Below are 24,051 nucleotides of genomic sequence, written 5' to 3'. Positions count from 1 at the left end.
AGCATGTTATAATCACAAGCGTCGCGGTAGGATCTGTTTATGATCACTAGGGGGAAAAAACAGACAGGAAAAGCCAGGAAAAGCCCGGTGGCCACGAGCGGGCACGTCGTGTTAACAGCATTTGCATAATGAAAATACACAAAGCGCTAATAGCTTGATCTTCATTTAGTGCGGCCGGGCTTCGCAGCACAAGCGGGGATCGTCTCTGTCTTCGTCTCTGCCTTCAGGTTTAACGAAGAGGTTCGGAAAAAAGTGAGCAGGAGAGGAATCGGAAGTCACATGATCTAAAAGAAGCAGCAATTTCACTATTTTATGCTATATGATGCCCTTTACTCAAACGATACTTGTAATCGGTCATGTCTGAGAGACTGAAGGAGAGCTTATAGTCTGGATTTAGCACCATCTGATTGGATGCTCCTCTTAAAGAAGCTTTAAGGGGAAGAAGTTTCCATGTGGTGATGATGTGAAAGCAGCGCTGCATCAGTGGCTACGCAGTGGCTCAACAAAAAAACAAATTATTTTTTTGCTGTTGGCGTTAAAAAGTTGGGACGCTGGGAAAATACAGTTATTAACTGTAATAAATACAGTTAAACAAAGCCTTTCAGACCCCGTGTCCATTGCACTGGACATCACATCGGAACACTTCCTATACACTCTGTAGATACAAGCCAGTAAAGTTTTTTTCTTGCTGGGTATCGGTTAAACCACGGCAACCAAACGTACAGACGATGATGACGCTGCCAGTGTGAACGCAGCACGATTAACGATCAGCGATTCAGGCGACAAGAGGTGAAAAATCACTGGCATTCTGAATATAGGGTAACAGCATGAGCACGGTGGTTCGATTCCCAGGTGGATTCCCGGTCCGGGTCCTTTCTGTGTGGCATGTTCTCCCCGTGTCTGTCTGGGTTTCCTCCGGGAGCTCCGGTTTCCTCTCACAGTCCAAAGACACACAAGTGAGGTGAATGTAACCAGAGTGTTAAAGCGATGTTAAAATACTATGAGTGAGAAATAATCTGCATACAGACGGAGGAATGTGTCTGATCAGGGTGACCGAGCACCAGCTGCCCGGGACATTTTCCCGTGCTCAGCATTTGAGCTGAGAGCGCATTTCTTCTCCTAGCAGGAGGCGGTCGCTCCTCAGATTGGAACACACCTGATCCTCCTGCCTTCAGCGCGCTCGGAGATGAATGCGCTATCCTGCAGGTGCTCGCTCCCCTGATTACACGCTGCTATGCACTTTTTAAATACTTCAGGATTCAGCATACAAAGCAACGGCGCCGACTTCCAGACATAAATCACCAGTTTAAATCGGGCACAAGTGAAATACTTTGATACATTTCATTTCCCATAATGCCCATTTGTTCTGTTATATATCTGTGATACATATCAGCTCACCAGATGTAACCCACCTTGCTGGCAGCAGCCCTGACTGAATTTGACCTGGATCGGAGATCTGGGTGAAGCGAACACACCTCCTATCTCTGGTCTGTCTGATTGCTATGACGGAAACCTGGCAACCCTAACTGTCAAGCTGAGCACTAAACTTGACTCAGGAATGCCCAAGTAAACAAGAGAACATGGATAATATTATTCATTGTCATTATATATAAGAAAAAGCAGGGTGGCACAGTGGCCTCGCAGTAAGAAGGTCCTTGGGGTTTGGTTTGTCCTGGGTGGAATTTGGGGGGTTCCACACACAGTCCAAAGACATGCAGCCAGGTTAATTGAAGCTAAAAAAAGATGTGAATGTATGTGTCAATATATGTATGTGTGTTTGCCCTGTGATGAACAGGTGACCCTGTTTGGGGTGTTTACTACCCTTTGCCCAGTGAGTACCCATCGTGATCCTGAATAGGACTGAATGGTGGTAAAACAGACAATGTATAAATGAATAAGGGTTAATTATATGACTAGTTTTAAAATAATCAGACACATTAGCTTGATGCGTGTCTTCCTTGAGTTCTGGGTGGAGGATCAAGATGAGTGAGACTAGTGGCTTGAAGGCTGAGTGGGATTTGATTAGTCCTTCAAGGTAGCTTGGTGATGATCCAGGTTTGGCTTTGTAGGCAACCATCAGTGTTTTAAACTGAATGCAGGCAGCTACAGGAGGCCAGTAAAGAAAACGCAGCAGTGGGTTCAGTGGGGGCAGTGAATGAGTTGCAGGGGTTTAATAGTGGACATGGGAACCCCTGGCAGGAGAAGGTTGCAGGAGTCCAGTTGACAAGAATCTGATTGGCTGCCATAGAGAAAAATGGTCGAATCTTCTTGATGTTGTAGAGGAGGAACCAGCATGATCTTGTCATGTTGGCTAGATGAGAGGAGAAGGGCAGCTGGTTATCCAAGACAACGTTGTTAGTATGTTTCGTGTCAGTAAAGCACTTAAGCACTGTCAGGGTAACAAATATTCCAGCTTTGAGATGAGTCTGCCTACAGGGAAGAAGTCCTCAAACTGTCTCCATTAACAACCTGGCACTCAACACCTCTAAAACAAAAGAGATGGTCATCTGCTTCAGGAGACAGAGAGAGGAACCTACTCCCTTATACATCGGAGGAAACACAGTAGAGAGTGTCTAACTTCAAATTCCTAGGCACACACATCTCCCAAGACCTCACATGGACCACCAACACCACCTCTCTAGTGAAAAAAGCACAGAAGCGACTCTACTTTTTAAGGACACTAAGAAAAGCCAACCTGTCCAAGCAGCTACTGGTGTCCTTCTATCGCAGCACTGTGGAAAGCATACTCACCCATGGCATTCTGGTGTGGTATGCCAGCTGCTCTGAGGCTGACAAGAATGCTCTTCAGAGGGTCATCAAATCAGCTCAGAGAACCATCAACACTGAGCTGCCTTCACTAGAGAACATTTACAGAACCCGATGCCTGCGTCGGGCCACAAACATCATTAAGGACTCATTTCACCCTTGTTGCAACCTGTTCTCCTTGTTGCCCTCTGGTAGGCGCTATAGGAGTATCAAGGCCCGTACTTCCAGACTCCTGAAAAGCTTTTACCCCTCTGCCATAAAAACACTAAACTATCAAACTTTACATCCTAGGAAATAATGTGCAATTTATAGGGACTGTGCAATAACCTTCTTCTTCTTTTTTTTCTGTAAAGTTCTTAAAACCACACGTTTATTTTTGTATCTAGATTGCAATAGATTTTGTAATAGATATGTTTATTTTGTAAATACATGTGTATATACAGGGGTTGGACAATGAAACTGAAACACCTGTCATTTTAGTGTGGGAGGTTTCATGGCTAAATTGGACCAGTCTGGTGGCCAATCTTCATTAATTGCACATTGCACCAGTAAGAGCAGAGTGTGAAGGTTCAATTAGCAGGGTAAGAGCACAGTTTTGCTCAAAATATTGCAATGCACACAACATTATGGGTGACATACCAGAGTTCAAAAGAGGACAAATTGTTGGTGCACGTCTTGCTGGCGCATCTGTGACCAAGACAGCAAGTCTTTGTGATGTATCAAGAGCCACGGTATCCAGGGTAATGTCAGCATACCACCAGGAAGGACAAACCACATCCAACAGGATTAACTGTGGACGCAAGAGGAAGCTGTCTGAAAGGGATGTTCGGGTGCTAACCCGGATTGTATCCAAAAAACATAAAACCACGGCTGCCCAAATCACGGCAGAATTAAATGTGCACCTCGACTCTCCTGTTTCCACCAGAACTGTCCGTCGGGAGCTCCACAGGGTCAATATACACGGCCGGGCTGCTATAGCCAAACCTTTGGTCACTCACGCCAATGCCAAACGTCGGTTTCAATGGTGCAAGGAGCGCAAATCTTGGGCTGTGGACAATGTGAAACATGTATTGTTCTCTGATGAGTCCACCTTTACTGTTTTCCCCACATCCGGGAGAGTTACGGTGTGGAGAAGCCCCAAAGAAGCGTACCACCCAGACTGTTGCATGCCCAGAGTGAAGCATGGGGGTGGATCAGTGATGGTTTGGGCTGCCATATCATGGCATTCCCTTGGCCCAATACTTGTGCTAGATGGGCGCGTCACTGCCAAGGACTACCGAGGACCATGTGCATCCAATGGTTCAAACATTGTATCCTGAAGGCGGTGCCGTGTATCAGGATGACAATGCACCAATACACACAGCAAGACTGGTGAAAGATTGGTTTGATGAACATGAAAGTGAAGTTGAACATCTCCCATGGCCTGCACAGTCACCAGATCTAAATATTATTGAGCCACTTTGGGGTGTTTTGGAGAAGCGAGTCAGGAAACGTTTTCCTCCACCAGCATCACGTAGTGACCTGGCCACTATCCTGCAAGAAGAATGGCTTAAAATCCCTCTGACCACTGTGCAGGACTTGTATATGTCATTTCCAAGATGAATTGACGCTGTATTGGCCGCAAAAGGAGGCCCTACACCATACTAATAAATTATTGTGGTCTAAAACCAGGTGTTTCAGTTTCATTGTCCAACCCCTGTATATGTCTGTGTGTACATACATGTACCGTGAAGGAGATGCACTGTGCAATGACAATAAAGGCATTCTATTCTATTCTTTTCTATTATTTGCCACTCAGCCACTGCTGGAGCTTTAAGCACGACCCTTAACCCTCTCAGCTCAAGAAAACTTATATAAAATCCAGCCTTGAATGTTTTGTTTAACATGTGGATACACGTATGTTTTCTATTCTAGGTCTGATCATGAAGAGGTAGTCTTCAGAATCGCAGAACGTGGAGGAAATGCTTTCCGAATGGCGCATCCTTAAGAAATGGATAAAAACCAGCTCCACTTTGCCAGAAAGCTTAAACTGGGAAGGATGTTTGCCTGTTCCAAAACAAAGCAACACTGTTGGTTTAAAATAAAAAAAATATTGATGTTGTTTAATGCTAAACATGGATTCTGTCATATCCATGATGGAACGGTAATGAGGGGAAACAAATGATCAACGCAATCGTAACCATTTAAATAAAACCAGTTAAACGCATCCTACTAAAACAGATTGAAGCTCCGATTCGAAGCGCTAGTGAAAGCAATTTCATACAATATGTTTGGCTGAATATAAAGAAGGATAAAAAAAAGATCCAAAACAGAAACAGCCGGAGAACACAAAAGGCAACAACAAATCAATCAGAGGAAGAAGCGCCGGCGGCTGTATACACATGCCAGCGAGTCTGCAGTCTTCAAAGATTCTCCGAGCGAGCCATTGAGAGACGCCATTAACTCTTGACAAAGAATGCAAATTAATCCCAACATGGGGTGAGACGGAATTAAAGAGTCTTTTATAATCAATGACAAGACAACTCACACACACACACACTGCAAACCAGTTTAACACAAGCTCAAACCCTGGACTGTGAGTTTACAATCTGAGCCCTGTGTCCGGCCCTACACTGGTGACCGGGTGCATACGTGTGTGTGAGTGTGTGTGAACGTGAGAACACACAGACGCACGGGTTGCTGTAAATGACAAGCCAGGCCTGAGGTACTGTGTGTGTGTGTGTGTGTGTGTGTTGGGCTCTGTGTGAGCCTGCGATGCCTGTAGGTGAAGAGTCTGTAGCACCATATGGAGCTGGGAAAATTAACATCAAGAGCAAAAACGCTGTGGCAGCAGGAGGTCCTGTCTTCCTTTCACTCTCTGTCTCACACACACACACACACACACACACACACACACACACACACACACACACACACACACACACACACACACACACACACACACTGCTCTTGACCTCCTCGCCGAATGAAATTCAGAGTTGCGGAGACAGAGTCTGAAGGAGGCAGTGAGAGGGGGAGAAACATAGAAAAGGAGCGTATTAGAGAGGGTGAGTAATAAATTAATGGGGTGTAAAAGCACGAAGAGCGGCAGTAAAGCACCGCTGGCAGTTTGCCAAGAACGGAAAAGTTCTTAAAAAAAAAAAATATCCAAAAATCACCGTCGCTCCAATCAAACTGAACATGACATCACTTAACCGCAGGGAGGTGGTAGCTCAGTCATTAAGGTACCTGACTAGTGATCGGAAGGTTACGGGTTACTGGTTCAAGCCCCACCATTGCCAAATTGTCAATGTTGGCCCACTGAGCGAGGCCCTTAGTTTGGGGCCAAACTTGATCAAAAAGGACAAAAACGATTATTACATGTGTGCATGAATTTATTTAACAGCGCTCGCTGCATTAACATGACAATAGCCGCTCTTGGAGAGCACTTCCAAATGAGACATGCCCCAGGCCTACCTCACTGTGCGACACTTACACACACAGAAACATGCAAATTGGCCTAAATATAATATGGACCCATGCTTTCTAATGGATAGCATCATTTACTTAAATTTACATCTGACTAATTATGGTCGTTCTGCTTAATGAAGTGCTCATTAGATGATCACATGGACCAAATCTTAATTAAATAATATAAATATTAAAATATTGTTGGGGTCATAACTATCCTCGTGCAATAGGACCAGCTGGGTGGCAGGTAGGACCACAATATAGAGTTTTGGATCCAGTGAGAGTCAGGCTGCTGCTTCCATAATTGTCATAGAAACAAGGTCAAGGAGCAGACACTGGGCACAACAACAATAAAGATCATAAGGATTGGACCGTAGAGTACTGGAGTAAGGCCATTTATTTAGCTTAGCCCAAAACCTGGTTGATAAATGACTAGATTGAGACTTACAAGAGCCTACAAACCACAGTGTGTCTCACCCACTGTTTAATTTGGTAAAGGATTGATGATGATATGGAGGACTCATGAGCAAGCCACATCCAGTGTATCCAGTAAGGTTTGTTTTTTCCATTAGGACAACGCTCCATGCCACACAGCCAGGTAAACCAAGGTGTGGATGGAGAACCACGAGATAAAGACCCTGTCATGGCCAGCTCAATCTCCAAACCAGAACTAATATCTATGGCATGTGATTAAGAGCAAGACTAGTCACAAGATGACAAGATGAGCCACTGAAACAGCAATATATATATAAATTCTGCTCCATTTATATTAATAACAGCGTCTATAATACTCAAGGTCTCGGCACTAGACGCAGCCTGTAAGAGCGTTCCTTCCTGCTTTCCACAAGCTGCCCCGAGTGGCTGTTCTGGTTTAAAATGCTAATTAACCCAACAGGCATGCTGAGAGTAATTTATTAAACATTAGTCAACATTTCCCTCATTAAAGAGCCCCTGTACACTTTCAGATGGCTTCAGAAATGCAGCGTTACAGTGTCTGACACACTTCTATCCATCCATCCAATATCTGACTAAAGAGATTTTCTGATAGGCGAAATATTGGAACCCTGAGGTGAACAGTGGACGAACAGAACAACATGACAGTTCAACACAGCCACACAAAGTCAAATGACCTAAGAACACAACAGTTTGCAGGGTTTAAGTGAATAATAAAGCACTTAAATGCAGGTTATAGTAAAATAATAGTGACACACTCACCTGGGGATAAGGGAAAAGACCGAGAGCCAGCTGTGAAAAGAAAAAAAAAAAAAACAAATAAATACAATTTTTGGGACAGGATACTAGGGATGTAACGATGCACCACAAGACAGTTAAAAATCGATTCACATGTGTAACGATTCAAATCGGTTTACATGTATGATGAATCGATATTCACTTTAAACAGCAGATTGCCCTGGCGCTATACACCTCGCCTGGTTGAGGTCACTACAGGGTTGCCAGGTTCTGAATTTTTTCAGCCAAATGTATTCATGTTAGGATACTTTCTTTATTTGTATTATTCATTTATTTATATAATGTGGGATTTATTTCATTTCAGTTTTTTTTTTTTTTACACAAAAAGAGAAATGTGCAGCATAGTTTTGCATGGTTTGTATCGTATCGTGAACCCAGTATCGTGAACCGCATCGCATCGTGAATAGAGTGTATCTTTACATCCCTACAAGATACAGATACACACTTAAGGAGTGGTATTGATGCCAAAATTGTACTTAACAAGCAGCAAGTTGATCACCTGTACAACACTCAATGACTCCATGGTTTACATTATGGGTTGGTTAAAGAGTGGGGCTTGGGTCTGACCCTTCTTCTTGGGGGACAACCCCTCTGCCCTAATTCTATTATTTTATTTAAATGGGACTAATTGACAAACTAGATTACTTCCAGATTTCTGAATTAAACTAAATTCACTGGCTAATTTCATCTGAACGTTAGCTGTGACTAGCGGAACCGACCTGCCCAGGTCAGAGTCTGTCATTATCAACAAAACGCTGGTTCAATAAGTTTGATAAATGTCTTTCCCCCCTCAATCCAAATCAATTACTTTTATAATAGGTAAGATATTCAACGATATTGACAAAAACAGGATGCCCATTTGTCACAGCCACTCAGAGTTGCTGACACAAACAAATTAAAAATCAATAGAGCTGATGTAAACCACCGGCATGGCAAATTCAGTACAGGAATTTCAATGTACCCTGTTCGACGTACAAACCAACTCTGTAAAACTAATATTCTCCAGGAAATAAAGAAAAAATAATACAGCCACTGAAGGGAGCTGGAGAAACAGATGTGTATAGAACACGGTGCTCTAATTACGAACAGCTCTGTTGGCTGAGTGATCGATGGAGTTTTACCACCCAGCTTTTCAATCTCTGCTTTTATATTCACACTTTCCTTCCTTCAGATATTTTCCACACAACCTGGTTCCTTTATTAAGACACGCAATATTAATTAATAGTTTGCTTTTGAATATCAGATAAAGGCAGATGTCTGAGCATAAATTCTGCATTGTTCAAGACCAAAAGATAAAAATTAGAAACAAGAAATTCGCTGTATTTATTTAGTTCTGTTATACACTGATCAGTCATAACATAAAACCACATCTTTGTTTCTACACTCACTGTCCATTTTATCAGCTCCACTTACCATATAGAAGCACTTTGTAGTTATACAATTACTGACTGTAGTCCATCTGTTTCTCTACATGCTTTGTTAGCCTGCGTTCATGCTGTTCTTCAATGGTCAGGACCCCCACAGGACCACTACAGAGCAGGTATTATTTAGGTGGTGGATCATTCTCAGCACTGCAGTGACACTGACATGGTGGTGGTGTGTTAGTGTGTGTTGTGCTGGTATGAGTGGATAAGACACACCTCACTGTCACTGCTGGACTGAGAATAGTCCACCAACCAAAAATATCCAGCCAACAGCGTCCTGTGACCAATGATGAAGGTCTAGAAGATGACCAAGTCAAACAGCAGCAATAGGTGAGCGATCGTCTCTGACTTTACATCTACAAGATGGACCAACTACGCAGGAGTGTCTAATAGAGTGGACAGTGAGTGGACACGGTATTTAAAAACTCCAGCAGCGCTGCTGTGTCTGATCCACTCATACCAGCACAACGCACACTAACACACCACCACCATGTCAGTGTCACTGCAGTGCTGAGAATGATCCACCACCTAAATAACACCTGCTCTGTGGTGGTCCTGACCATTGAAGAACAGGGTAAAAGCAGGTTAAAAAGACATGTAGAGAAACAGATGGACTACAGTCAGTAATTGTAGAATTACAAAGTGCTTCTATATGGTAAGTGGAGCTGATAAAATGGACAGTGAGTGTAGAAACAAGGAGGTGGTTTTAATGTTATGGCTGATCAGGCAAATTTATTTCTATATCTTTTATCTGTAGCACTTTATCTCTAGACTGAGATAAAGTGGAAAACATACACATTTAAACTATATAAAAATATAATTTGTACTTTGTGTTGGTTAATTCTAATACCTTTAAAGTGTGTGTGGGTGTGTATTCACTGGCATTGTCTACTATCAGTAGGAGATTGTAACAGTGATCCATGCATAGCTGTAGGCCAACATCTGTTTGGACAGGCTGCCTGTGGGGACTATTAATCGCTCTGAGCTCACACACACACACACACACACACACACAGGTTCATAGCAGCAGCAAAAAAAGAAAAAAACTACCACAGAAACACCAGCAGCACAACATCTTCAACCTCTGGGCAGACACACAACACAGATGTTACTTTTGTGTATTGCCCTAAGAACGTGTGTGCTGATTTTGCTACACACAAGGAACTGCATTGTGTTCATCAGCAGCCAATCACAGTGTAAGTATAAGTGTGTGCTTGCATGCATCGGTCTAAGAGGTGTTTGAGTCTCAGAGATGAAAGAGGGACGTCCTAATGAGGAGTCACATTCTTGCTGCTACAAAAGTGACTTAAACTGTTCGGTCTGTACGTGTTGCGGCTCTCTGTATAATTCCGTCACTAGCCAGTAAAAGATTAAGGGAGCTAATGCTAATGCTAATAATAATGCTCTTCTCAGCCAGTAAGAGTGGGGTGTATGTGGTAAAGAAATTGCAACAGAGTTGGAAATAATGGAAGACATTTGGACACCTCAGGTGAAATCTGTTGATGTTCTAAGTAAAAATAAGTTCCCATATTAAGAAGAAAGGGGGGGAAAGGCTTACCTCCATGAAAGAGATTCCTAAGCTCCATACGTCTGAATGAATTCCATACTCGTCCCCCGATATCCGCTCCGGCTGTGGAACATACACATAGAACCAAAATATATGAAATCAAAATATCATTACATTTGATATACAATAAAACAGTGGATCTGATTTTCCTGGAATCACCGAGCACAATGCAGTACGACACCCTGGACATGGAAGCCAATTCATCGCGCCAATTCAGCCCCCTCCCCACCCAATACATAGCCAATCCAGTCTGTATGCAGACACCCGGCCTGCTGATAGCAATATAAATTCAAACCGCAGATTCCAGTTGCACGACCCAAGAATTAACCTGGTTGAAATTCTATTGTATTAATAAAACACTGATGTTCAATGATTTACGGTTCTCATAACTGGATCCTGTACATCTAAAATATGTTCATATTGGTCAGACCTTTAGAAATCATCTGCAATTTGACCCCAAGTAGTGCACCATAGCTTTTATGTCATCTAGCATATGAGTCTTGGCTGCCCAACAACCTGTCAGCGGTTTGTGACTTATCCTAGAGACTGAGCTTAATTGAAGTGTAGATGTAAACTGAAAAAATATAGATTTAAACTAATAAAAATAACATTCATACTTTCAGTGTTGGTTAATTCTAATACCTTTAAAGTGCTTGTGTGGGGGTGTATGCACAGGCATTGCCTACTATCAGTGGGAGATTGTAATTTGTCATAACTGGACCCCATACACATTGGTCCGACCTCTAGAAATAATCTGCAATTTGACCCCTAGTAGTCGTGCTGTTGGTTCATACCAGACACCACAGCTTTTATGTCATCTAGCATCATTGAGTTTTGGCTGCCCAACAACCTGTCAGCGGTTTGTGACTTGTCCCTCCTCAGGCCACTGTTGGTGGATACTCCCTTGCTGATTCAGATACTTCATCCCAGTCGGTTGGCTATACCAATTTGGCCCTTATCTAGTTACTACCATCAGTGGTCCTAATGTTTTGGCTAATGAGCAGAACTCCATCAATAAATCAGAACAGCTCAGCAGGCTACAGAGAGGACATGACATAATTTCATTTACAAATCATATCCCCCTCGTTTTACGAACACCCTGCTGGGTCGCTAATAAAAAGCACTGGGAGACGAGTGTGTGTGGTAGTTTTAGTGACCTTAATGACTTGATCATTCCACTGCTTTGTAAACCAAAGTTTAATCAGGGGACGATTTGAGATTCGGCTGCAGGGTTTATAAAAGTGTCAATTAACCAGGAAACGTTGATGGTGTGAAATGAAGGTTCTTGATGGAGACTAAATAATTCAACTATATATTTTGATCCAATTAAGCCGTTGAGCATTTAAAACCCACTGCTTATAAGACAAAATAGACAAATCTTGACATTGGCAGTTCAGACATTTGGTAGTTGATCTCACTTACCGCCATGTACGCATTGGTTCCAACGTAGGTCTTCGCTATAGAGTTTACCAGCTGCAGAGAAAAACATTTATTATTTGATTTCATTATTATTGTTATTATTATAAAAATTTTATTATTCAAAAATTGCTAATCAGTCTCTGATCTCAGACCAGTGATTTCTGCTATATTCTAGCTCCTTATAGTTTTAAACTGATGGAATAAATGGCATTTATGGATTACCACTGGACACTTATCATGCTTTACCTGACTGCCTGACAAATCAAGGTATGATAAAGTTATGGACTAACATGGACTAATTATGCTAAAACGTCTGATTAAGACATGTCTGTATTTTCACTTGAATGCATGCAGACACATCAGGAACAAAAGAGCAGACACCAGACATACCTGTGTGCTAACTCCAAAGTCACAAAGCTTGACCTGGCCTCGAGTGTTCACTAGCATGTTGGAGGGCTTCACATCTGCAGGAACAATATATATTGTTTATTAACATTATAAACATAAATTACTTCCATAACATGGCCAAAAGGAGGATTTGATCCAGTGCTTTAATCGCACAAAATCAAACCTGTTTGTTTAATAGACAAACACAAGCAAAGGATCTGTTTGTGCTGGCCAAGTGCAAGTGATTCATGTGAAGTGGAAACATCTAGAAGCCATATCAACATTAAAAAGAAGAACATGTTAAGACCCAAAATCATGGTTTCAATTTCCATGATTAAGCCGTTATGCTTTTTTTAGTCTTAATTTTATCACATACTATACAAAGCATTGAATTAAAAGATGTAAAGCAGCCTACCACTGGACTCTGGAGCAGTGCACACCTACTGTACAGTTACTCATCATGCTTCATCTGGTTGCCTGACAAATCTAGATTTAATAAATGATTTATAACGCTACGTACCTGAGCTATTAATAACGGTCTGGGGCTGTTATGCCTGTTACACTTAGTAAAGGTTGGTTGGTGTGCAAAAACCTGAGACAGACTGGAGCGCTAACGCACTGCTCAATACGCAGGCTTTTTAAAATGATATGTAATAATCAAAGTCATTGGGATATTTTGCATTTTTTTTCCCTGTATGGTCAGAGTATACAGGGACACACAAAGTGAAGACGACAACAGTCCTGATAAAGTACATCTAATAAAGCAAACCGAGTAACTGGTATAACCACATGTTCAGTCAGCTTAGTTTAGCGCTAACAGACAGCATAAAGACTCATTACCACTTAGGAAGGCTAATTTCTTTCTCACCTCTGTGCAAAATCTTCAGGCTCCACAAATACGTCAGTCCTTTCACCACCTAGACAAACATTAAGAGACTAATACACTATCACGTGCTACCCAGAAGGTACATATACTACATCAGTCATTTATTTAATAATTTCAACACCCTGTCTGGGGAGTATTCCTGCCATGAATGCTTCCCAGCGTTTCCAGGGAAACCAGACCCACCCTGACTCTGACCAAGATAATTGATGGTAAAAATGCAAATGAATTAATTAATGAATAATTAACATCCAAGATGGCTTTGTTCTTAATGGAATATTAAACTGACCCCAGCGGAGTTAACCTTTTAAAGTTCATGTTTTTAAGACCATCAGCGTAACAGGGGAATAAAGAGACTCACTGCTACAGCGATCCGACCCAGGACGTGCTCTGGAATCCTTCTGTAAACATCCAGAGAACCACCTGCACACCAGAATCCACACACATAAATCTCCGTTCAACACTTAAACGACATTGGGAAAAGGAGAAGGACTCACCATCCATGAACTCTGTGCAGATGGATATTCTGTTCTCCACGAAAAAAGCACTGTAGAATTTTATAATGTATGGAGAATCGCACTGTAAATCAAACAAAACAGGTTAAAAAAAAGCAATAATGATGAAATATGACCACATAATTATCTAAATATATATATATATATATATATATATAATATACAAAATCTGGCTGGAGATAGAACAGCAATGTCCAAAAAAAGCTCAAGAAAAGGGATCTGACCTTGTAGAGGATTTCCAGCTCAGACATGATTTGCTTCTGCAGTTCGGCTGTGATGTCAAGAGGAATGACCTACAATACAAGCGCATGACATTTACTATAGGAAATCCGTTTTGCCTACACGTCCTTCTTAATCCTTCTATTTAAACACACTTTATACAGATGTTGCTTAATATTTTATAGGTTTTTCTTGTAAGACTGAGGTCACGACTCCACAAGACCTCCGGTTCAGCGGTTTGCGAACTTGATTTTGAACCGGTTCATCATGTTTCCAAAGCTAGAACCCAAGGTTTCCCAGCAGAACATTGCATCACACTGCCCTGCATCCTGGTACCAGATTTTTTCCCCAGTAGCAACACACCATTCATCAGACCAGGCCACCTTCTTCCATTGCTCCATGGTCCAGCTCTCGTTCATGGTTCATGTGCCCGTTTTAAAGGCTGTTGGGGGTGAACAGGGGTCAGAAGGAGCACTCGCAGCAAGCTATGACGTACTGTGTGTTTAGACATGTTTCCATCATAGCAAGCATGAACTCTGGAACGGGCTGAACAGGCTAGCCTTCAATCCTCTCAAGCGTCAATGATTCTCGGGCGCCCGTGACCCTGTCACCGATTCACCTTGACTTAAAGCAACACGAAAGACTCTCATGACCAGAGTCACCAGGCCTTATATGAAATCCTAAATAAGCCAATTGGAGTCACATTACATTAGGGACATCTCTAATAGAGTTTCGCATGAATGACCGGAAGTGGACGGCTGGGGACCTTTTTTCCTCAAACTGGGGTTTAACAAAGACTTCAAAGACATGGATTGTTTGGATTTGGCCGTTTTCTTTCACAGAAACAAAATGCAGCTCACTTCACACGCAAAGGTGATTTAACAGACAAACTAATTTGATTGGCTGTGTCTGAGGGAGGGATGGCCTAACAGCCTAGGTATTGGGATGTGCACTTGTCAGTGACTCTAAGTTTCCGTCCTAAGCCTGGGAACAATAGGAGGGATGTGTCAGAAAGTCCCTGCCATTTTTGTCATAGTATCTGGTCTAATAATGCAACTCTAAAAATCCCAACCACATCAGACGGATAACTCAGACTGCGAATCACCATGTTGAAAGATACCCCGGCAGCACAGTCTAATACTGTCCTTTGATACCTACGTCTACCTATTTACTCCATCTCTTCCCCTTTCTCACTCTCTGCCCTGGCTCAACAGTGTGGAAAAACACATGTAACGTGGCCTCAGATTAGCTAAAATGCTTCTTTAGTTAAGGTTAGATCAGCGTCATGAGCGTGGAAATAATTGATCACAGGTAAGGCAGTAAGGCTGATACCGTGCCGCCAGCCCTCAGTGGAAAGAGATCGTTTACAGCAGGTGAGTACACTCGCTTCATCACCGTGCAGCACAACGAGAACTGGGCCACGACGGCCAGAGATCAGTACAGCCTGAAACTGGAAATATGATACGTGACAACAAGAAGAGATAAATAAAAGGAACAAGTAACGCCTGGATTACTGCAATTCCCTTTTTTAACGGTCTTCTTGCTAAGCTGGTCAACCAGATTCAAATCTACTAAGCAGTCTGACCACACCACTCCCATCCTCCACCAGCTTCATTGGTTTCCAAAATCCGCCCACATAAAATACAGAAAGCTCTTCATGGCCTCACCCCTACCCACCTTAGTGCACTTGCGCCGTGGCGCTCAAAGTTCACCTGATTGACCTTTGACACAGTTTGCAGCTGACCTTTTCAAAGCACCTCCAATGAGACGAACTGTTTGATATGACGTGGTAAAAGTGACTCAGACCATTCGAACATGACGTACTGTATGTATTGAGCAGTAATAATTAAGAGAGGTTTAGTGTTCTTACGTTGTTCTTTTAATACATTAAACCACATTAAGCTCTTTTTGATTGATAAGCATTTTAGATTCTCTCAGAGAACCTGATTCTCACAATCTCTCAGCACCCCGAGCTGTAACACAAGTTTAAAAGTGAGACAGTGAGGAAAATCCAGCTAAACACAGATACATGTGGACGCCTTCAGAGTGGACTTGACGATATCACCTCACAAATGCAGATTCGTCTCCTGTTCACGCTTTGTCCCACCCGCTCTCTTATATCAGGCCTTCTAGCGGTTCGCTGTTTTACACTTGTGTTTCTGGGTGGCAGGTCTTAAACTTTCCTATTTTCTGCACCTTATTCTCCTTTCTCTATGTCTTAGCTTTTTGATGTTCTTTCCTCTAATATTTACTTTATAAAGCATCCTTGGTTATGTGAACGGCATTAAATAAATGTGACTTATTATTATCATTAAAGAACGAAACAGTCAGGGTAACATTCTAGCAAAGCAGCCGAGTAATGGACTGCTATATTTACTCTCTTTGCCCTCTGATTAGCATGCCACTATTAACACCGGGTTAACAGTCATTTATCATCACCTGCCAGGAATGACTTCATTAACACACACACAACGCTCACAGGTCACATTAAGCACCCGCTTTTAAATTAAGACCACGTTGCTCTACATGTTAAGAGATTATGTTAAGGTTAGATGTTCTCTGCTTACCTTCACTGCGAGTACCCGTTTCCCCAGTAGATGGTAAGCTCTGGTAAAAGAGGGAGAGAGACGTTTGATTAATGCAATTCTGTAAATGTACTGTGTTATACAGTATCATATTGGAAATTTCTAGAAGCAACAACACACACAGATGAGCCGAAACATTAGGATTAACCCCCTAACTGCCCACCTAACCCACTATTATGCAGTTTAAGTGTCAAGCATTGAACTACTATAGTTGCCAGCACTGTAGTACTATAGTCCCCCCAACTGTAAGTATTAATGAATAACATCAGCCTCACATCAACACACCCTTTGTGTGTTTTTTAGGAAAAAACACAGAGTACCAGACACTGTACACCTATCTTTTTCGCTCTCACGTGTGCATATCCAGACATCTCCTCGTGCCCCCCACTTCCCGTCTGACGGAGCTGGCCCTCGCCTACCTATGTGCACGAGAGTGATTAATGTGGAAAAGATGGTCGATTCAGATTCTGCCCCGGACACCTCGTAAATGCCACAGGCCTTTAATTAATGACACCTCTAAGTGACATGTGAGGTAACGTGGCTCATTTAGGCCAGGGACACTCGATCTGACTTGACCCGTCTGCACGGAGAGAGTAGACGTTATTGTTCAAGATTCTACCTGAGGATGCAGGCAAATGATGCCTGTTTATCTAGGACATAGTTAAAATTAGGCTAATGATTGCTGCTTAAGGACATTATAGTATACATAAATATATGTATTTATTTATTAATTTAAGACGAGCCAGCTTCTAATGTTACAGCAATTCTTATTTTATAAAACAAGAATTACTGTTAATGTTTTCTAGAATCGCTCCCTGTCCTTGACCTCTGGCCCCTGCAGACTATCCAATAGCAGAGATGATTGAAGACTGACAGGCCCGAGGTCAGGGTGAGGTAACCGTAGCGACAGGACAGCGTCTGCGAGCGGTAAACGCGGCTCTGTGGAGTGTGTTATTTAAACTTCAGAGCCTGCTGTAATGAAAGCTCCGCCATGCACTATTCATGGGCCTCTTCATGCCAGCCGCCCCGACACACACGGCTTTAGATTACAGAGAGCACCAGACGATACACTCTCTCCTTCTGAGCGACCTTTGTTCACCTGAGCTGACCCAGGAACGGCGGAGGAAAGTGGGAGAACTAAAGTGGGGGTATAAGGGGAGATGGCGACAGGGTTAAAATAAGGTCATTTGTTTCTCACATCCATATAGTCAAATACACTACACTATACAGTATTACTTTTTGATTAAATATTCATTTATAATTGTTTATTTTGCTTTTTAATAATAATAATAAAAATAACATAAATACTAATAATGGTAACAAAATCTATATTAATAATATTAATAATAATAATACCATTAATGTTAATAATAATAATAATACCATTGATGTTAATATTAATAATAATACCATTGGTGTTAATATTAATAATAATAATGCAATTAATGTTAATATTAATAATAATAATACAATTAATGATAATAATAATAATAAATAATACCATTGATGTTAATATTACTACTAATAATAATACCATTGATGTTAATAATAATAATAATAATACCATTGATGTTAATATTAATAATAATACCATTGATGTTAATATTAATAATAATAATACCATTGATGTTAACATTAATAATAATAATAATAATGCCATTAATGTTAATATTAATAATAATAATACCATTAATGACAATAATACCATTGATGTTAACATTAATAATAATAATAATAATACAATTAATGTTAATAATAATAATACCATTGATAATATTAATAATAATAATACCATTGATGTTAATATTAATAATAATAATAATGCCATTAATGTTAATATTAATAATAATACCATTAATGATAATAATAATAATACCAGTGATGATAACATTAATAATAATAATAATACCATTAATGTTAATAATAATAATAATAATACCATTGATGTTAATATTACTAATTATAATAATACCATTGATGTTAATATTAATAATAATAATAATGCCATTAATGTTAATATTAATAATAATACCATTAATGATAATAATAATAATACCATTAATGATAACATTAATAATAATATTAATACCATTAATGTTAATATTAATAATAATAACAATGCCATTAATGTTAATATTAATAATAATAATTAAAAAAAAACATTAATGTTAATATTAATAATAATAATAACAATAATAATAATACCATTCATGATGATGATAATACTACTAATAATAATCATACCATTATTAATAAAATAATTCTAATAATAATAATACCATTAATGATGATAATAACACTACTACTACTGTACAGAAGTGGAGAAATGCAAAGATCAGCGCGTGACTCTCCGTGTGCGGGACTGGCTTCATGCGTGTATCAACTGAAATATGGGCGAATAAGAAGGGGTCGGTGGACTGTGCACAGACTGAGCACAAATATACCCTCCTCGGACACCATCAGGGTCCCAAGACTAATTGGCTATGCTAAATTGTGGGGAGAAAAGGATTTTTATTTCATAGAATTATGTAATAATAATGATCTGTATTCTCCTTCAGAGACTGACTATTAAAAAAAACTATTAAATCAACAATCCAGGTATTCAAATCGCCCTAAAAAGAGGTCCTAATAGGTCCTCAGTGCACAATTGAGACCGTCCGAGACAAAAGCATCTGCTTTCTCGATCTCCCGCGGGCGTCTGTGTGAATCGGAGTCAGGCGCTCGTGCTTTAGTGTCCCATAAAGCCGAGCTCACAGCGAGTTGAGACAGCTCAGTCTGGACCACAGCAATAAACCACAGGCTGTGTATTGATCTATTACTAGATCAACCGAGCAGAACAAAAACGCTGCACAAATTGCTGTGCGATCGTGTGTGGATGACCGTCGCTCATAAACAGGGTCCGGGTTTAAAAGCTGAAACCGGGATCACGTCCCGTTCGCTCGGTAACCGGGTTGCCAGGAATTTGGGCTGATCGGAAACAGCGAAGCGAGTTGTTAGACATGCAGACTAGCTAAGTGTGCTATGCTTAAAATGCAGTGTAAGGTAATGTGTGTCCATTTTCCAAAAGCCTTTTTTTGCTATTTTTAACACCCTGGAGGCAAAATCGGGCACCCTTATTTCTCTAAACGTGTGGGTGTAAGCAAGAGGCAGGGTTATCAAGCGCTCACGCTCTGACACATAATAACAGTACACCTGGAAGCACAGCAGGCAAGGCGAGCACATTTATTTTTTAAGGAAAGCAATTTAGGCTAATACCCCAGGCACTGTAGAACACAGTGAGGGTGTGATGCTTACAGAAAAGTGTATTTTACATAAAGTGTGTGTGTGTGTGTGTGTGTGTGTTTTTAGCCCGCATTGTAAAGGTGACCGAGGACACTGGTCGAGACAGATGGAAATATGGCCTTGTTTTCCCTCACGAGACACGGTGTATTACATTTCGTCACATTTCAGCAGTCAGACAGAACACACACCTTGCATATTTACATGCGCCCACTGCCCAGTGAAAGTACCCGCCATGACACATACAAGCTAACATAATGGATATGATAATAATGGAAGCAACCCAACTACCACCAGTAAAGTGGTTAAGCTCTACGTGATGCAAAGAGTCTCTGTTGACCGCTATTGACCAGAAGGTTTGGAATGATGAACTACACAAACACCCTGATCAAACACCTCACTGGGTTCAAATTGTAGAGCACATCTGCATAATAACCAGAATATAAGAAGAATGTCTTTATTTGTCACATATACACGCATATCCCAGCTCATTTTTTGGTCAGACAACAGGGTCAGTCATTGTACAGTGCCCCTGGAGCAGAAAGGGTTAAGTGCCATGCTCAAGGGCTCAACGGTGGCAGTATGGCAGAGCCAGGATTCAAACTCTCAACCTTTTCATTGAGAACACAAAGCTCTACCCACTAGGTTACCACTGTTCAAGTGTTACAAGCGGGTGTTCAGTGGATTTTCCCCCTTTGTCTCCCAATTTAGTCATTTCCCCAGATCTGTTTAAGGCCACTGCTTATCACCTGCCAGTACTGGATTCCCACACATGCCATATTGCATAGGCTCAGTGTGACTCCCCTCCATACTCGCACAGACCACATACCGGAGTGGAAGTGGGAGGAGATCGTGTCTGACCTTCCCTCTGTCAAACACGGCCAACCGTGTCAGTGTGGACACCCGGCCAGGTCGGCGGCTCTGCTGAGATTAAGACACTGAGATTGCCCCACCCAAGCGCCCTATATTAAACTTGCTTACCTTACTAATCATTATTAATCAAGCGATTCAATACTGTCACTATTTGTGATGTAAACAAAAGACAGAAATCTACAATTTAGCATGACGTTCTGATTCATGTAACAAAAAAATGCAATTTGTTCAGGTTCTTTTAATAAAAGGAGCCAAATTACGACCCTAGCCAGCTTACTGTAAATACTGTAAACAAATGAAGCAATAAATGCTCTTTGGAAGATCATACACACACACACACACACACACACACACACACACACACACAGAGCTAACTGAACTGAAGATTATGTTTTAAAAAAGTGGAACTTGGATGTGAATCAGTCAGTTTGTGTGTGTATGAGTGTGTGTATTTTTAATGCCTGTACTTAGCTAAATTAGTGCAATTGCCATGCCATAAATGGTATTCTAACACAGTATGTTATTTCAGACACAGCACTAAATGAAAGCAAATCAATCAATTTTTTCCCGTGAATCAACCCTGCAGGAGAGGATTTGAAAACGTTTCAAAAAATCCTGATCCAAATGAACTCGGGTTTATAATTAAAAGCATTGAATTAAATAGCAGTTAGGTTTGTTTGTGTAAGAGAAAGAAAGCGAGAGAGAGAGAGTGTGTGTGTGTGTGTGAGTGTGTGTGTGTGTGTACCTGTGTGTACGTGCTGCCCTGTCATGTTAGAAATTTGGTACTAATAGATCATTCAGGTAATAGAAATCAGCTTCACAGGAGTCAAACTATATCGATTCCATTCCTCACTGTCAAAAATCAATATAGCCCCCGTTTGGCAACCTTCACTTTATGAAATAAATAATCGTCTAAGCCGCAGCTGCCTGTCGAGGCTTTGAGGGAGATAAGTGGATGCCGGACTGTTGAGCAAATGCGGAGTGCAGAGGAAAACACTATCCAAAGATTAAAAAATAATAATAATAATGAAATTTAAAAAAAGATTCAGTTCGTGACCTTTTTGCTTCAATTACACTGTATTCACAGTGGCGTCTTTCTCCAAATATAAAAGAGAAAGGCTGATTTAAAGATGAGTGCATGATGAGTCCAATTAAAACTCAAGGTAAAGAAGAAATGAAGAGCACTCACTTGTATACGGTTCCTCCGTTTCCATGGCCGAGCTGCTCCTGGTACTGAATGTCTTGTTCATTTATCTAAAAGTAGGTAAAAAGAGAATGAGACAAGCAGTGAACAGGACATAAAGCATGAAGATGCTACTGTGGGACGGAAATATTTGGAGGAGGGAAAAAAAAAATGCTACCGGAGACCATAAAGAACGCGCTCGAGTCTGGGGTCATGTCAAGCCGAGCGGGAGAGCGGGAGCAGGATCAATAACAGCATTGCCGTCCAATTTAGAAACAGGACAACAGTTTGGGGGGGGGGTGGAAGTGATGGCGAGTTTAACGACCATTTGTTTACCTGTGCTTTCACGCCCGACTTTGATAAAGGCTGTCAAAAGTGTAATGCAATCTGGCCTCTGCTGACACCGCAGAGCTACAGGGACGCGTTCGTCCTTTCTCGCCCCCAGTAAGACACCGAAAGCCCTTTATCATCAGTAAACGGAGCGAGCCCTTTTCACTCGAACACACTCGCATGTGTAAAAGTGTAGCATCTCCTTGAACCGGGAGGCTTTCGGGATGTTTCAGGATGACAGAGACGTAGCAACGTGGCTATAAAGAGGATGAAATGTTTTAAGATCTCTATTAAGAATGTCGATTTAAGTTGTCACACAACAGTCACACAACAGTCCAACCAAGGCTAGATGGAACGATTCAATCATTAAAGCTTAATAAATGGTTAGAACGAAAAAATCATATAGCGATATGCTTGACACTCGACATGTCTTACTGACATCGATTTTTAAAGTGCTGGTTCAGGCTGCCCATAATATGCCAATTAGGGACAGTGGTAGCCTAGTGGGTGGAGCTTTGGGCTATCAACCGGAAGATTGGGGGTTCAAATCCAGGCTCTGCTATGCAGCCACTGTTGGGTCCTTGAGCAAGGCCCTTAACCCTGTCTGCTCCAGGGGCGCCGTAAGGTGGCTGACCCTGCGCTCTGACCCCGGCTTCCAAACAAGCTGGGATATGCGAAGAAAGAATTTCATTGTACTGTACACCTGTATATGTATAAATGACAAATAAAGTATATCTTCTATCTTCTTCTTCTAAATTACAAATGCAACCAATGTCTTACGCTTCTTATGCTTTTAAGTTGTTCTATATATACAGTAGAACCTTGATTATCTGGTCTTCAATTAATCGTGCATTCAACAGGATCATTAGTAAAAGCGATGTACTACAGTAATCAACAAAGCTGCCACGAATTCGGAAGACAGGGATGCTTGGGTCTTTCCATTCAGCTTAATTCTCTAAATTCCGATGACTTCCATTCGTCCATAAATTGTTAATGTTCAAAGTTCGGTTAACTGGCGACCACATTGAGGTTGGTAAGGAGCTAAGAATTAAGAGTACAGTATCTACAGCAGCATTTGAAAACATTGTCTAGATGACAAATGCTGGTTATTAGCCTGGACAGTCGATGTTCCACTGTTTATATGAGTGTGTGTATATAGTGTGTTGTACTGGTATGAGTTTCAAACATACTGGCCTCTATAATATCAACACATACCCAGTTATCACTCGTTCGAATAGTATAGTTAGAGACTAAGCCAAATGTGTGTTAATCTTCCTCTCGTCTTTTATCAGTGGACACTATGATTACAGGAAGCTGGTGGCTTCGTATTTTTGGTTGGTGCGCCATTCATCTCCCAGTCCAACAACAGAGAACCTACTATGAGAAATATTTCAGTACCTGGCCATTGGTCAAGATCTTCTTCAGCTCTGCTGACGACTTCTTTAAACTGTTAAGAAGAAAATACGTAACTGAACATACATAGGTATATACTTATAATATATATAACATATATAAAGAACATGCACTGAAATGCCAGAAAAAACTGGTACAGACCAGCATATGCAAAATACACAGCAAGGCCACCTATTTTATTATTTATTGATGGTTTAGCTGGCATTCCATGAGACCCCTGGTACGTCTACAAACGTCACGGACAGGTGAACGCTGTGTGCGCCTCCTTTCTGACGAGTTACACCCGTTCATGTTACGCATTAATTCCAGCAGAACAATGCACCACCACACACGTCTAGAGACGCCAAATTATGGTTAAAGGAACACTCATCTGAGTTTGGGGTGCCATGCAACAGCCTGTAGATCACAGAAATTCTACACCTTGGAATACAGCAGAACTGTGGACCGTTCTGCAGGAAGTTTGGTGTTCACTGTCTACAAAATATTTTCCTGTCATATTTCTACAGT

At 41.2% G+C, this 24,051-nt stretch overlaps 1 protein-coding gene across 1 annotated transcript in view; it reads right to left on the bottom strand.

The window, feature by feature from the left end:
- map2k5 (mitogen-activated protein kinase kinase 5) overlaps positions 1-24,051 on the bottom strand; it is a 51,206-nt gene that overhangs the window by 16,534 nt on the left and 10,621 nt on the right. The window contains exons 7-17 of the mRNA XM_062989780.1: positions 23,530-23,578; positions 21,808-21,872; positions 16,449-16,488; positions 13,887-13,955; positions 13,645-13,726; positions 13,509-13,570; positions 13,133-13,181; positions 12,268-12,341; positions 11,881-11,931; positions 10,450-10,521; positions 7,432-7,461 (exon numbers count right to left, since the gene is read on the bottom strand). Of these exons, the coding sequence (XP_062845850.1) occupies positions 7,432-7,461; positions 10,450-10,521; positions 11,881-11,931; positions 12,268-12,341; positions 13,133-13,181; positions 13,509-13,570; positions 13,645-13,726; positions 13,887-13,955; positions 16,449-16,488; positions 21,808-21,872; positions 23,530-23,578 (643 nt within the window). The remainder of the gene's footprint in view (positions 1-7,431; positions 7,462-10,449; positions 10,522-11,880; positions 11,932-12,267; positions 12,342-13,132; positions 13,182-13,508; positions 13,571-13,644; positions 13,727-13,886; positions 13,956-16,448; positions 16,489-21,807; positions 21,873-23,529; positions 23,579-24,051) is intronic.

The sequence above is a fragment of the Trichomycterus rosablanca genome, chromosome 27 (genome assembly GCF_030014385.1).
Source record: "Trichomycterus rosablanca isolate fTriRos1 chromosome 27, fTriRos1.hap1, whole genome shotgun sequence".
Lineage (NCBI taxonomy): Eukaryota > Metazoa > Chordata > Actinopteri > Siluriformes > Trichomycteridae > Trichomycterus > Trichomycterus rosablanca.
This window is presented reverse-complemented; position numbering and strand designations above follow the sequence as displayed.